Source organism: Glossina fuscipes, unplaced genomic scaffold (assembly GCF_014805625.2).
Source record: "Glossina fuscipes isolate IAEA_lab_2018 unplaced genomic scaffold, Yale_Gfus_2 27, whole genome shotgun sequence".
In the NCBI taxonomy this organism is placed as follows: domain Eukaryota; kingdom Metazoa; phylum Arthropoda; class Insecta; order Diptera; family Glossinidae; genus Glossina; species Glossina fuscipes.
Window position 1 is genome coordinate 3,762,992 of NW_023998422.1, and position 15,178 is coordinate 3,778,169.

The 15,178-nt window shown below is 35.1% G+C and overlaps 1 protein-coding gene across 1 annotated transcript in view; it reads right to left on the reverse strand.

The window, feature by feature from the left end:
- Positions 1-15,178, reverse strand: part of LOC119635783 — an 83,150-nt gene that overhangs the window by 60,848 nt on the left and 7,124 nt on the right. Inside the window, exon 2 of the mRNA XM_038030787.1 lies at positions 6,679-6,986. Coding sequence (XP_037886715.1) covers positions 6,679-6,986 — 308 coding nt within the window. The remainder of the gene's footprint in view (positions 1-6,678; positions 6,987-15,178) is intronic.

The window sequence follows — 15,178 nt, forward strand, 5'->3', positions numbered from 1 at the left end:
TCGTTTCTTTGTGAAATTGCCACAGGCGGAGAATTGAAGATAAGAAGTTGAATTTCCGGCGAGCATTCTTTGGTGGATTAACAACCCAACGTTACAGAATGGCTGCAGCGTGTTTTCGTACACGCCCACATTCGAAACCAAAACATCTCGAAAGTCACCGACAATTTTCCCATATTATCTCCTCTAAGTTTCGATCCAGTGGAGACATTTCGGAAAACCTACTATCAGAATGTTCACCAGAACCACCATGTGCATGTTCACACTAAAAATGGTCTGTGAAGTAAATAAATCGAAAGTTATAAGTGAAAATGTAGCCAAACTGTCGGTTGCTCACTAGCTGAGCCCAACACGTTCACATTTTTTGCTAACTATCAGTACCTTGAGATCGCCATCGGCCAGCTTTGCCTTTCGTATGCCTTTTTTCGCTAACTTTACATTTGCCTCTACCGTATTCCGGCAGACGACGGCATTCCGTTTAGCTTTCTGTTCTGTGTTTCAAGCAAGCAATAGCTTGCTTTGAGAGACTGGTATGCCTGTGGATCGTTTGCAATGATTTTGTAAAACTCTTTTTCCTATATACGCGTATTATTTCAATTAATCTCATTGGCCCATCTACCGCTTATAGGTTATAGGAAGTATTGAAAAAATTGCAGATTTCCAATAAAAATACATATCCACATATCTCATATAATTTGTGTAGGCCTTTGGGGATTGCATGTAACTGCGTGGGTAAAATGTATCCTTTCGCAAATCAATGGATTTAAAAAGGTTTGTTTTAGAAAGAAATAAATTAAAATTTCAACTCGTACATGCGTATGTGGTCATGATATCAATAAATCCTGTTACGATAGCAAAATTTTTTCGAGGTAAATGTTGAGGTGAATTGTTGCTACGTTATATTTAGGCATGTAATGTGGAATGGATAGGTAATTTTCTCCTTTTTTTATTTCATTATTTTCCTTTTTGGATTTTTTTTAAACAATTTTTTCCCCGTTTTTTGTTGACCACAAATTGTAGTATATTTTATGTTGCGGTCTACAGCCGTCATGTAAACAGTAATTAATAAATTCGCATCCCGGTAATTATAATTTAATTTGTACGCAGGCATTTATGTACGTGCATAGAAAACCAACAGCAAAAAAAGAGGTGAATAAATAAATTGAAATACAAACAAATGTCTACGACATGCGGTATATTAAATTTGTGAGACGAAATACGCATTGAGAATCTCATGAAACATATGTTAACGACAAACGTGATGCAATTGCATTTTTTTATCATAGTTTGCTGTCAGAGACTTTGTGCGTGTTCGGCTTTGGACGGTTGAAAACGCTTCCGAAATTCTAGGTTTTCTTGTTTTTATCAAGTTAACTACTAAAGTAACCTATCACCTACTCTTGGCTTTGGCTTGAGTGTTACCTTTTCTTGTACGTTATGTTTAATATGAGTATGTACGAGTATGTACGCTCCAGCACGTCAGCAATGGATGAAAACGTGGAAGCAGTGAAGAAAGTTGTTATGAAGAATCATCGAACCACCGTTGGAAAATTTGCTGAGGATCTTGGCACATCTTTGACCAATTCCGTGCAATTTTTCTGGACGTTTTGGCCACAGAATGTGTGTGGGCGCCCCACTTGTTCCTAAGTTGCCAAATTTTGACCAAATGGAACGCTGCATGAGCATTGCTCAGGAGCTGCGTAATTCAAGCACAATTCAGATTTGTTCGAAAAGATCATAACGGGGGACGAAATACGAATATGCGGTTGTGACGTCGAAACCGAAAGCCAATTATCCCAACGGAAACGGACAGGAGAGCCAACATCGAAAATAGGACGCCAAGTTCGGTTAAATGTGAAAATTTTGCTCATAGTTTTCGATTAAAATATCGCATCATGAGTTCCTGCCAAAAGATCGTACGGTCAATATGGAACATTACCTTGAAATTACGCACGATTTGCGAGAGATAATATGGAAAAAAATACCCGGAGTCGAGGAACAACCGGTCATTGATATTACACAACGATGATGCGCCAATTCATACACCACTGCTTCTTCGTAATTTTTTAGACAAAAGCAACTCTGTAATCATGCTTTTGCTTGCCATTGTATTCGCCGAATTATGCCGCGACGCCTTTGTGTTTGCAAAATTGAAAAGATCCACGAAAAGGTGGAGTTTTGCCACGATTAAGGAGATAAGGACTGCACCACTGGACGAGCGCAAGGCCCCACGAAAAAGCCCATGTCGAACCATTAGCTTAGCAGTGTCCATGTATACCTTCTCTTCAATTTGTTGAGTAAGGTCTTTAGAGTTAAATAGGTCTTTGTGCAGTGAGGCCTGGGAGGAAAGTGATGGCCACTGACAGATTCGGCTTAACCCGAATATAATTATTTTACATATATTTGCAGAGAGGTAGAGCTAATTTATAATGAGGGCATGTTGTTGCACTTAATTTAATAGAAGTTAAAGGTTTAACATTTTAATTAAAACAAACGCATATCAATAAATTAAAATTTCGCAATTTTTCCTACTTTTGATATATTGAAAAAGAACAATCATTTTAAAACAGCAATGCAATAACATACAAAATAGAAAAGTATAAAATGAATGCGGGGAAAAAATATTCTTCGTAAAAGTTAGAAATACTTTTTATTTTAAAAGCCAGAAACGCTTTTTTTTTTGTAATTTGAAAGTATTTATGATTTGCATGACTTGCAGGTGAATATAAGAGAAATCGCCAGAATGTGTCATCCTATTCAAGTGTGTGTATGGGCACATATTTCCTTTACATCTGTACCAATTTCGTCAAATCGTTTGTAACACCGAGGAGGAAGCCTCGGAGATCCCCTTACAGCCCCCATATTTTCTCGATCAGCATTGATGTTTGAATCGATTTAATCGCGCTACTTTATCCGCCTGTCTGTCTCCCAGCCTCTCCATCCGTGTAATAATGTTTGCGGTAAAGACTCTCTTTGCAACAGAAATGAATGAAAATACTGAAAATGGCATAAACCGGTCCAAGGATGCGCGCGTAGGGCAACATAAACTGAGAATACCTCGGTTTTCCATTGCCAACCGCAGGAATTAAGATGGTTGGTGGTTGAATATCTGCTATACATTACAATTAATAGCTATAGGTTATAAGCTGTAACACAAATTTGAACTTGTGCAGAACTTGCTGTTTATAGTAGATGTTAATTGACAATAGGATCGACCTTCACAAACTTTACGTCTTTTACTTGACATGTATTGCTCTTGCTTTCATTTTTTTCATATTTTTATTTTACCCATTTATACATGAAATTCAACTAAACAAAATTACGGTCGACTTCAGTGCATCTTAATAGAATATTTTATACTAATTGTTTTAGATCTAGTATACAATAAAAAGGAAGAAAAAAAAAAAATAATAATAACAAAGTAAGTTTAAAAATAAATTGAAAAGTTCAAAATAATAATTCATGTCTAAAGAAATGAAAAGAGAGAAAAAAAAAAGAAAGAAGAAAAAAAAAAGCATGTACACAGCTAGCACAGAAGCACGCCGGCAACAAGAACAGAGCCAGATTGCAAGTGAACCCCTAAACCATTGCAAACATGCATAAGCTTGGCAATCAACACGTTAAAAGCACAATATTATTTTAAATACAAAATGAGATATTAAGGATGAAATGTTAGTTTAAGTACGACATAGGTAAATCGCTCATGTTAAGCAAAGTCGCTTTAATAGACTTTAAAGAGTCTGATAATGAGAATAAGTGATAGACATCATTTAGGTTTCTGCAAACACCTCTGAGCGGATTAAACACCTCATAATTGTATTTACATTGATTAAGCTTAATCAAAATGAAGTGTCTAGAGAAGCGGTTAGGGACATTAAAGCTTATCTCATCAAGCAATGCGGACGAGTCAATAGTACCATTTACTACTTTGATTAAGAAGGAAACTCCGAGAAAAAATCTACGTTTCTCACGTGACGGTAAGGATAATAAAAGCAACCTATTTTCATAGGGTGGAAGAGAGGCAATCGGATCCCAACCCAAATTTCTAAGGGCAAACAGCAAGAATTGCTTTTGAACAGATTCAATGGAATTTACACCTACCTATATGAAGGAGACCACACAACGGAGGCATACTCGAGTGCAGGCCTAACCAAACACATGTATAGACTTTTCGTAATGTACAGATCATCAAGGTCTTTGGACCACCTCTTTACTATATTGTAGAATGACGACGGTAAGCTATCAATACTTCCAACTGAGAAATCAAGCATAATATGTGAAAGATGTGATTGTAGCATTGAAACTTTGATATTATGGAAATCATAAAATTTATTTGCAAAAGTTGAATTTGGAACGTTATAGAAGTTCAAAGAATCATCATGCTGGATAATATGGATCCTCAGGTAAACTAAAAGGAAGACAACGATCAACGCAAATCTCAAGAAAATGGGCAAAGGTAAAGCAAATGAAAGCAGCTTGTTTTTCAAATATGGAGATGTCCGAATTTGGGGGAATATAGGAGCAGGTTACATATAAGTGTTTATTAGGGAATTTCGATGGAACGGCGATAAATTCAAAGTCGAGAGTAGTAGGAAATTCAATTGAATAGGAGGGGAATGTCGCAGATATGACAATTAAAACACCACCACCATAGTATGATCGATAATTTCTGAAAACTTGACACGAATTATGGAAAACTTCCGACGAATGTAGATCAGGCCTTAACCGTTCAGGAGGAACAAAGTCCTTAATTAAGGATCCAACCGGCTACAATGGTTTATTTAACAACGTATCCATGTTTTCAGTCAAAACTAGAATTTTAAAAGACGAGATTGTTCTAGGTTGAGAAGGAGCTAATTTGAAAATTCTAACACCCTTTAAATTGACAGATGGGACAGTCGCCGCCAGATAACTTTTTATGTTATCCACAGATTTGTCGGGTGCCAGTCTTGACAGAAATATTGCCTTTCTGGTAGAAACTGCCTTTGAGCAAATGTCATCTGTACTAAGAGCAGGTTAACGGATGGGGAGTTTTGAGTTGTGGAGAATATAGAAGGGGTAACCACACTTGCACGAGCAGTTTGTGCGAAGTGCCCAGTTTGGCGACCAGCGTCCATACTCGGACAGCCAGGGGGAGAGGACGATTTACTAATCGCATCGGGAGGAGATACCCTTACTACTTCAGCATTGCTCAAACCAGAAGGCCTTTCCGGCTTATTTGTAACTTTTTTGTTATCGACCGGCTCAACAATAGCAGAAACGCTAACGTTCTTTGTAGACTTTGAGGAATCGCTAACTTGCACCAACGAATCCGATTTAGAAGAACCCAGAGGTGACGAACCATACGTTACGCTACGAGTTCTAACTTTGCTAGCTGAGGAAGAAGATGAGTGCGCAATATAACGACACTCATCAAACTTAGTCTGAATTATTTTAAAGCCGAGATTTTTGCTCAAATCTGAGAAACAATTTGTTGAAATCTATGTCCCGCATTCTACAGACAGGACATGACCATCGTGAGCCCTTTGAGGGATCAAGGAGGAAGTTTCAGGGCCTGTTTACGCATCACATGGTGTAAATAAACAATCCACGTCCAGTGAAAACAACAAAACGAGCTTATGAAGAACAAAAAACTAAAAGATTCTACGACGCAAATTTTCAGCAAATTTAAGCAAACTTGTCACTTTCGTTCCCACTGTAAGTATAGAACGAAAGCAAAAGAAACTGTAAACAAAAATTAACAGAAAAAAAGAGAGACTTTTACCAAGAGCTGCAATTGTTGATTGCACAAAACGAAATGAATTTTTAACATAAAAGATTGATACAATTCATATGAGTTAAATTCACACTTTATTCTTTTAAAGATTTTTATAATTTAGACACGAATAAAGCCAAAAAGCTAAGAAATACACTAAGCAATTGAAATATTTCTTGCACATAATTAAAAGGCAACTTTAACACGCATGCAGAGTTGCCAAACTAATTACATTCTGCTGGATTGCATTTAGTTGTTCTTTTATCCCCATCAGGGATTGCTTATCACTGTCTTTCATTATCGCTTGCCACGCGACATTTCTAAATTTTTTCGCTCTCTGTATGATTTTTGTTCTGTACATCGAAATCATCACTTTCAAGTCTTTAATGTCATTCTTTATATGTTTTAGCAGGTGAGACGTATTAATCGCATTGTTGCATGGCGACATTTTCACTTACATTTTTTTCTCACTCTATTAAATTCTATGCAAAATCAAATCAACATCAAAACCAAAATGTAAACGAAACGTAAACTAAATCGCATTCAGTCTAAATTCAAATTTAAATTCAGATGAAACTCGATTGGATATTCAAATGATTATAGGAATAATATGTACATATATATACATAAATATATTAATGAGGCATTACTATAGATCTTTGCTTCATTGGGGTTTTTGGTTTGTAAAACACAAGTTATGCATTTGTCTTCTTCCTTATTTTTGCTAATCAAACAGCATAAGAGTTAATCAAAAGTTGAATTGTCAACAAAGTAAGCTAAACAAATACAATATTGCAAGTGTATACAATGATAAGTCAAACATCGATGTGTTCATTATCATTATCAATATTATTATTATTATTATTATTATTGTTATTATTAGTATTATTCAAGACTTTCTCTATTTCTCTTCTTCGTTCACTAACCTTTCAAGTATTGTTCGTTGCGTGCTATCACTTTTTCAGCATTTTTGCGTGCTTGAAAAAACCATTCTGAAGTGTTGCCCAGATAATGATATTCCATTGCTAAATCTTTGGCTAGAATTGCACCCAAATTCGGTGGCGGTAAACGATAAGCAAAAGGGCAAAATAAACCCGGCTGGGCCGGATGTTCATTCCAATCAAAGCAGTTGCCAGCGGCAAAGATATCATCATCGAATTCCACCATTGATAAAACCGAAGCATGCAAGAGATTTATATCCCCTTGAGTAGCTGGTGAGGTCATTTTAAAAATCCTGAAAATATAACAAAGTAAATTAAGTTATTATTTAAGAATGTATGGTAAGAGCTTTCGTATCGGGGAAGTTTCTCTACTACTACTTGTGCTAAGTTCGATGGTTTGAATTATGGGTGTAAATGCAGCAAAAGCTATTTGAGTATAGTTTCTTTACCGCTTTGGATTATCCTTTTCAAGGACAATATATAAAATCATGTATAGCCTTCGACTCTCAAGACATTCTCGAATAAAAATTTTCTCCAGACCAGGCTAAAGGATTCTATCCGATGTTAAAATTTCAACCTATCTCTGTGGTCAGCGTGCAAGTTCATATTTTACGCGATCGCCAAATTTCAATTGTAAATATATGTAGTTATCAGGAATCCTAGTAATCAATCGTTCTATGCACTCAAGCATTTTTTAAATTTACAATAAAAACTTTAAACATAATCGAAGTTATGATGAAAGATGAAAGCAATGCCCAAATGTTACAGACGGAATGTAAAACTTAACATGCTGCTAATGTTCGTTGGCGGGTGTAAAAAGAATCTTTTCTTTTTTTCTGTTTTTCTTTTCTCTCTGCTTTACAGACATCGTCATCATCTTTGTTTTCTATGCTATCTTTTTACAAGCTTACATGTACAGGCAGGCAACATGCTTACTTATAACAATGTAAGGATAACTGTTGTTAAAATCATTACCAGCAACTAACTACTGCACTTATATTTGATGGCCATGAAGTGTTTCAAACCGCTGCACGAGTATAAAATGAAAATAAAAATAAAACCATCGAATACAATGTTCTCCTCTATAAATACACAAACATGGATACAAGGATGTATGCGTGTGTCTGTGAGTGTGTGTGTATGTTAAAGTTTTAAGCGATTATCTTAGTATATATTGTGTGTGAATGCGTATATATGTGGGTTTATGTAGCTATCTTCTTATGTATATATATATGTGTGCCAGTTTGTCCCCGGTGTAGCATCCGTTACGTGACCAAGTACTAAGCTAGAGATAATGGAAAAATCATTCTGTTGTGTATAGATTGCAAATGAAAAAAAAACACAAAAAAAAAAAAAAAAAATCAAAACTAAACATCACAATAAGCTGTTTGGCCAACGCATACACAAACTCACCCGATCAACCATTAAACCGCCCAGCGCACACAACTGTCTTCACAATTGCGGTAGACCATCGCCTCTTTATCTATCTATACAACAACAGAGTTATCAAGTTCTACGTATAACTGAACCTGTTGCTTACAATGTGAACGATGTCGATAACACTGAACTGAAAGAATGAATGATGTTTTTGGCCATGATGTTGATTATTTATTGTTTACCTCCTCCTATTTTTCTTCTTCTTCTTGATTTTCAACAAGACTTATGAGAAAATCTCAATGTTATTGACATAAAAAATTATTGCATATTACAGTCGTATGCTATCCCTAGTATATTAATGTTCACTTTCGCTTCGTAACATCTCATCGTGCAATACTTTAAGAGGATATATAAATGATAATGGAATGGCATTTCAGGTGTTTCTATGTTTCATACCATTCTGGAGTTCGATTTCGGCTAAAAGCTACAAATCACATTTGAAGGTGGGCGTGGTTTCTTATAGTAACTAAAATTGAAACAATGCCGAAAATTCGAATGCTTTTGTCAGTCAATAGCTTCTCCTATATAACAAATAAGAAAAGTGTTAGGCATCGAAATGTTACAGATTTAATTTTATTTATTATTATTATTATTATTATTATTATTAATTTCGCCAGAGAAATAAATTCTAAGACTAAACTCTTAAAAGCACTAGCATCCAAGGCTATCGGCTATTATTAAAAACTCTACCGCACTTGAGATTCGAACCCACGACCATTGACTTGCTAGTCGAGATTCCTCGCCTTCGGCTACTCAGACGGATAGATTTAATTTTAAAACGTGTAAAGGAAGAGAGAGAGAGAGAGAGAGAGAGAGAGAGAGAGAGAGAGAGAGAGAGAGAGGGAGAGTGAGATTACAATTCTCTTCTTTTTTATATTGGTACCTATAAAACACATTAAAGTTTTCCCTTTGTGTTAACTTCAAAGCTCCTTACAATATTTTCATTTTTTGACGACAATATATTCCGGGGAAGTTTTTTGCTCATGATACCCAAAACAGTGGAATTATTACTGGTATTTCGTGGATGGGTTTCGAATTCGAAACACATCATCGGCGATCTCCCACTTTTCTGATCGCAAAGGTTCGATGGTAATTAAATAGCTAAGCAAAAAATCAATTGGTACATATATAAAGAGTAATATGTCAACTTCGTCTGTAGAATTTCAAATTGCGCACGCTCTTAAAGCTATTGCTGTAAAGTTTGTTATTTTCATTTAGCGGTGGAAGTTTCTTGAAACGAATATATCACTTATGATATTATAACTTAAGTTAAGTGTGTGCGAATATATCCTGAATGTCTAAAACTTAAAGCTTACGACGTGGAATCATATCCTGAATCGTTTGCAATACGTCTATCCGTCTGAACATGAATTTTTGTGTCCAAACTATAGGTCGGGATCTTTGAGATATTTTGAAGAGACTTTCTACATGGATTAAATCATCTAAATTTCTATTCAATGCAAATCTTGCGTAAGTTTTGGGACATCCCAAGGGAGTTTTTGTATTATACTTCACCCTTACTAGCTAAGGCGCACTGCAAAAAAAAAAAAGGAAAAATGAACTTAGACTAAATGTAACTTAGGTAAATATTTCAATATCCTCGACTTGTTTCACTTCATGTCCCACTTCATGCCTCCCATGCTGCATGTCCGCTAGTCGGTACTTGTACTTGTCTATCCGTTAGGTCATGTTCAGTATTACTATTATGTACGTACCCTACCCACATGTCACCACACACACACACACACACACACACACACACACACCATCCTATATAGACTTAAACAGAGAACTTATTTTGTTTAAAGACACATCCTAAGCACTTTTTCAAAAGAAATAAGCGTTTTAAGGGAAACGAATCGTAAACCTACGTAGATACAAAGCTATTATCATTTACCTTTATTTACACTGTTCAGAATGGTAAATTCCATAAGTGTTGACAACTATCAGTTACTTTTAGCAACATATACTTTGTTTGATTTTAAATCCAATCCTGTTTGTCTATTAAGCCTCACATTGTCACTATATCCGGATTACTTATATTATGGTTCACGTAGCATACACAAAAAACGCAAGGAATTCCTTTTCGTATATACTTTGCCTGCATATACATATACTTATTGTATAGCTATGTAATAAGTGATTTCAGGTATATTTTTCTTTTCAAACAAGTAGGTTGCGATATGTGGGCGTTTGCTCTAAAACTGAAGTTATATTATTTTAACAACTAGTGGATAAGTATCTAGTGTCGTTTCATTTTTGGTTAGCATTAGATGGTAAGTGTATGTGATTGTGTTAATATATGTGAGATTGTAGGAGCGTAAACATATTTTATTTTTTTTTATGTGTGTTTGCGAATTTTCTTTAGAACAAGTTTTTGCACGTTATATAAGGGTAAGTAAGTATAAGAGTTACATTTTGAGTATACGTTTACGTAATCTTATTTGATGCTTGTAATTTTAGGTTAGGTTCACCATACTATTTGTATCCAAAAATTAAAAACGATATAATTTTTCGTTTTTAAATCTCTTCCGGTTTGCTTTTGCGAATGGCTTCACGCAAATGACGTATAACAAACATGTAAGATTCCTTGTTAGCAGTTTCGCCGGGCGTAAGGTATTCGTACCACGATAATCGACGAAAACTATTGACATCATCTTGACTTTGGTCTTTTCTGTTTTGTTGATATTTGATCGATTGATCGGTTGTTTCCGGGTCGTATGCTTAGATTCAAGTCTCATCTCCCCCCTAATAATGCTTTTGATGAACTATTAAGAGTCAGAAATCATCTCCTCGCACTCCTTATAAAATTTGGAAAAAATACTGTTTTTCCGCATGTGAAGCTCTATGTTTATGATGTGAAATTCGACACAGATGTCTAACACAGTACTGCCAGTTTCGAAAGAAGAGTTTACCTGATATTTGATACACTCGTTAAAGTTAAATTTTGCGTTTTTCAACTCGTAGTTACTGCAATTAAAGCTTTTATTTTAGGTAAGCATATATTTACGATTTTATTCAATATTTTAAGTTAAATTTTTACACATTTTAACTTGTAATTACTGTAAATATATGTATAATCCTTTTATTTTATATTTACGTATATATGTTTATTTTATTTTCTGGTTTACGCTCCTAAAGAAAGATTCACGCAAAAAAAAAAATAATAGAAACTGATTCACGACTGCGTCAAACGATGCTAAAGCGGAAACTTTTGGTTTCTACATTGTCCGATGTACACCTGTTCCTTTCGATATTGTACCGCTAACTCTCCCCTATTTCACAGTCCGATCTGCTTTCAACTGCTTTCTTTCTTCTACTCCCTCTCGAATCCCTTGTTTTACGCTGCTTCGGTAATTTATACTTCAGTCCTTCAATGAAGGGAATGGAATATATGTTATTGATGTGATTGATTGAATTGCATAGAGCAAGACTCAAGTTCGCATTGTAAAAACGCACTTTGGGTCTTTATCTTGGTTTACAATTCTTTTTTTTTTTTTTTTTTTGCTTTGGCTACAGGAAATTTCTTTTTGCCTAAGAGAAACGATTTATAGATACAATATCTATTAGCGGTACTTCTTTATCTTTTAAGTCAGCACGGACTAACGGAACCTTCTGTAGTAATAAACACAGATGTCACGTAGAACCTCTTCAATCAAGAAATCTTCCTTTTGCTTGGTAATTAAAATTCACAAGTGCGGTGAAGTTAGCTCTTAAACAAAGCCACAGATAATTTATTTTTTATTCAACATACGCACATACTGTACTGTACATAAATTCCGCCATATATTTCTATATGTAAAATCGTTGCATTTGACATAAAATTAGAAATAATTTTCTTAATATTTTTCTCTTCCAAATGACAAAATGGAACGAAAAACCGGTTGCTAGCAAAGGGGTAATACAAACACTTTAATATCTGTTGCGCATTTTCTAACTGAATACTAAAAATTCAATTAAAAGTTTAGTTGTGTTCTCTTTCTGAAATTGAAAAGTTCTTTTAAACACACACACGCACGCACATATTCAAGTAAAATGAAGGAAGCCAACCAGTATACAAATTCAAGCAATGCAGTGATAAATTTTTCTTTTAATACAGACAGTATGTATAGAAGCAAATAAATGCGCACATAAATATTTATATATAAATTTTAAATGCATAAATGGGATGTGGTTTTACTGATATAACGTAAAATGTTGAACTCATGTACAAAAAATTGCACTCTTGCACTTTTCAATTAACTATTTTCTATGGCCGACACAACGAGAGGGATAGAACATATTAAGTTTCTTGTTGGTTTTGTAACGCTTAGAAATACTTACAAAAAAATATTAGAGGAAAAATAAGAAAAAATATTTTAGTTAGTTTAGCTGGGTCTTACTATTAAGTGCGTTACACTATTTCGCTTAACATCGTTGACTTATTTCCAAGTGGAATTCAGTCAACATGGACATAAACATTAACTCGAATCGATGTTCCTCCAATGAGGGTAAGGCTACCAAAATCAATGTATTCTTATGAGTTGCCAACGGAAGAAGTAGGTCCCAACCAGAATTCCTCAGGATAAAAAGTAGAAATTGTTGAACGGGCTCTACGTAACTCCTATACAACTGAGGCATAATCAAGTGCTGATCTCACCAAGCTTATGAATAGCATATAGGTCGCCATGTCCTTTAGATCATCCTTTAATAAAGCTAAGTAAAAATCTAATCTTATCTATAGACAGCTCAATGTGCAAATTAAAACTAATTTTGTTGTCAAATGAATCCCCATTTGCCAATTTGTGTGAATCAACGGACTATTCAGTAGCTCCTCAGCTCAGTACTCCTTTTAGAGGAGAAAAGCTTCCTGTCTTGCTTCAGAGTTAATCTCACCAAATTTCCCAAGCACCATACGTCCAAGTTGTTTACAATCGACATCACCAGCGTCCATCTGAACTTATTCACCGAAGAAAAATCACAGATGTACAGGACAAATAGTAAGGAGACTAAGTGACTCCATTGAGAGACGCCGGACTTCACGTAAAATTCATAAACTATAATGGAGTTGAAAAGAACACTGAATTATGTATTACGAAGATAAGAGCCTACCTATTTCAATGAGTACGAAGGAAATCCCAAGGCCAGGAGCTTAACTAAGTCATGCCCTTTACTGAACTTTGAAAATATGCCAAGTAAGGTTTAACAAAGTTCGTAACGACTATTCATACAACGAATGCATTATACGGGAAGTTGTCGAGAAATTGCTTCGATTCGTGCAATTTTCATTAGAGTTTGCCTCTAGAACAAAACATATCGGTGCACCGAATCACCTCAAAATACAACAAAAACTTTCGGCTCGTAGGTTGCACGCAGCAGTACAAGACGGACAGATGTTTCGACAAAGTTAAATTCCTTCAGAAAACGAATCGGAATTGATCGGCATAATAAAAGATAGATCTATATGAAGTCGTTCTGGGTGTTGCATGCATCTGCTTAATGCATTTAGCATACATTAATACCACAAATGTTGTAGGACTTACTAAGAGCAATAGTGCAAACGATGTAATGGCAAGTTTTTATTTTCCACTTACACGATGCCCTACTTGGGAGTTTCTCTTTTTCGATTTATTTAAAAAAGCAGATGATTAAAGGAATTGATCAAATTGATTTCATATTCCATACCGTTTCGAAAAAAACGGCAAGGAAGCGAACGAACTTTAGCTTTCCACAAAGTTTCTTTAATTTCCGTTACATGGAAAAATAATTGGAAGTTTCGCGAAACTACTCAAAAATGTTTAAAATTTTCTACCAGAGATTTTAATAATCGATGATGTAAAGATAAGGAACATCTCGGTCAAGTCAATTTTCTAAAACATATTACAAATGCTTCCGTAAAGGATTGAAATTTTCATTTGCAACCTTTACACTTTTACCAATGTGAGTGTATGCAGCGCTACATCACCGATTAAAAGATTAAAACAATCTCGAAAGAAATCAATAAAAACCAATCAAAAACCAGCAACTAATGAAAAATGAAAATTCCATTGATTTTTCATATATATATATAACTCAAGTTCGATGAATGAAAAAAAAAATTCCACCCAAGGGAATGTATTAGTTTTTTCCTTTCTTTGAAATTAAAATTGTGTGCATAGCCCCATTTTATTGAATAATAATAAGAATAAATTTCAAGTGAGCTGGAAACAATTGCGTTTAACATATGAAAAAGGTTTCTTTTCGTTGTGCAAAAACTATAAAGCGAACTAAAAGCAAAGCAAAGGAAAACGCTATGGTACCCCACGATTCACCAGTAAATGCCGTGCGGCAGTTCGCTTCAGGCAGTTGTTCGCCTTATTCTGAAAAGTCGTGATATGGGAAGCGGTCGAAAAATTGATTCGATCCGAATTGTTTTTAACGTTGCGACCTGTAGGTTCAATACAGGGAGACGATCAGACGGTCAGACGGACAGATAAGTATCGAATCGTTTTTTGAAACAATTGGTATAATAAAAGATGGGTCTATCTCAAGTTCTCCTGAGTGGCGCATACATCTGAACAATCTTAATATACTTCTGCACTACAAGTGGTGTAGGATACAAAAACAAAATAGGTTTCCGTGTTTTCCCAAATGCGTGCTTAATGAGCACTTAACGCTACTATGACTTTCCCCTTATCCTTAGCGTTTTAGTTGTGCGTAACAGAGTAACTTACTCCACTGAAGTGCAAAGCAAAATATTTCTTGAAAATTTTTATTAAACAAATTTTTGTGCAAAGAATATCCAGTTTTTATGGAAACGTTCTGTTTGCTCTCTAATCAGTTAAATGTGCTCGAGATGTACACACTTTAATACAAAACTCCATATTGATGCGATCGGGAAGTATGCACTTCCTGTGAAACCGTTCGATAAAAACACAAAATATTTCATACGAATGCAAAACAAATGTCATTTACTAGTACGTTTTCTGCAAAATACTAGTAAGTTGTCTGTAAATTAAAAAAAACAAATTTGGGTTGAATTCTCAGACGTCATCTTATGCCGCGACTTTGCTTACGCAAGGCGTGAGGA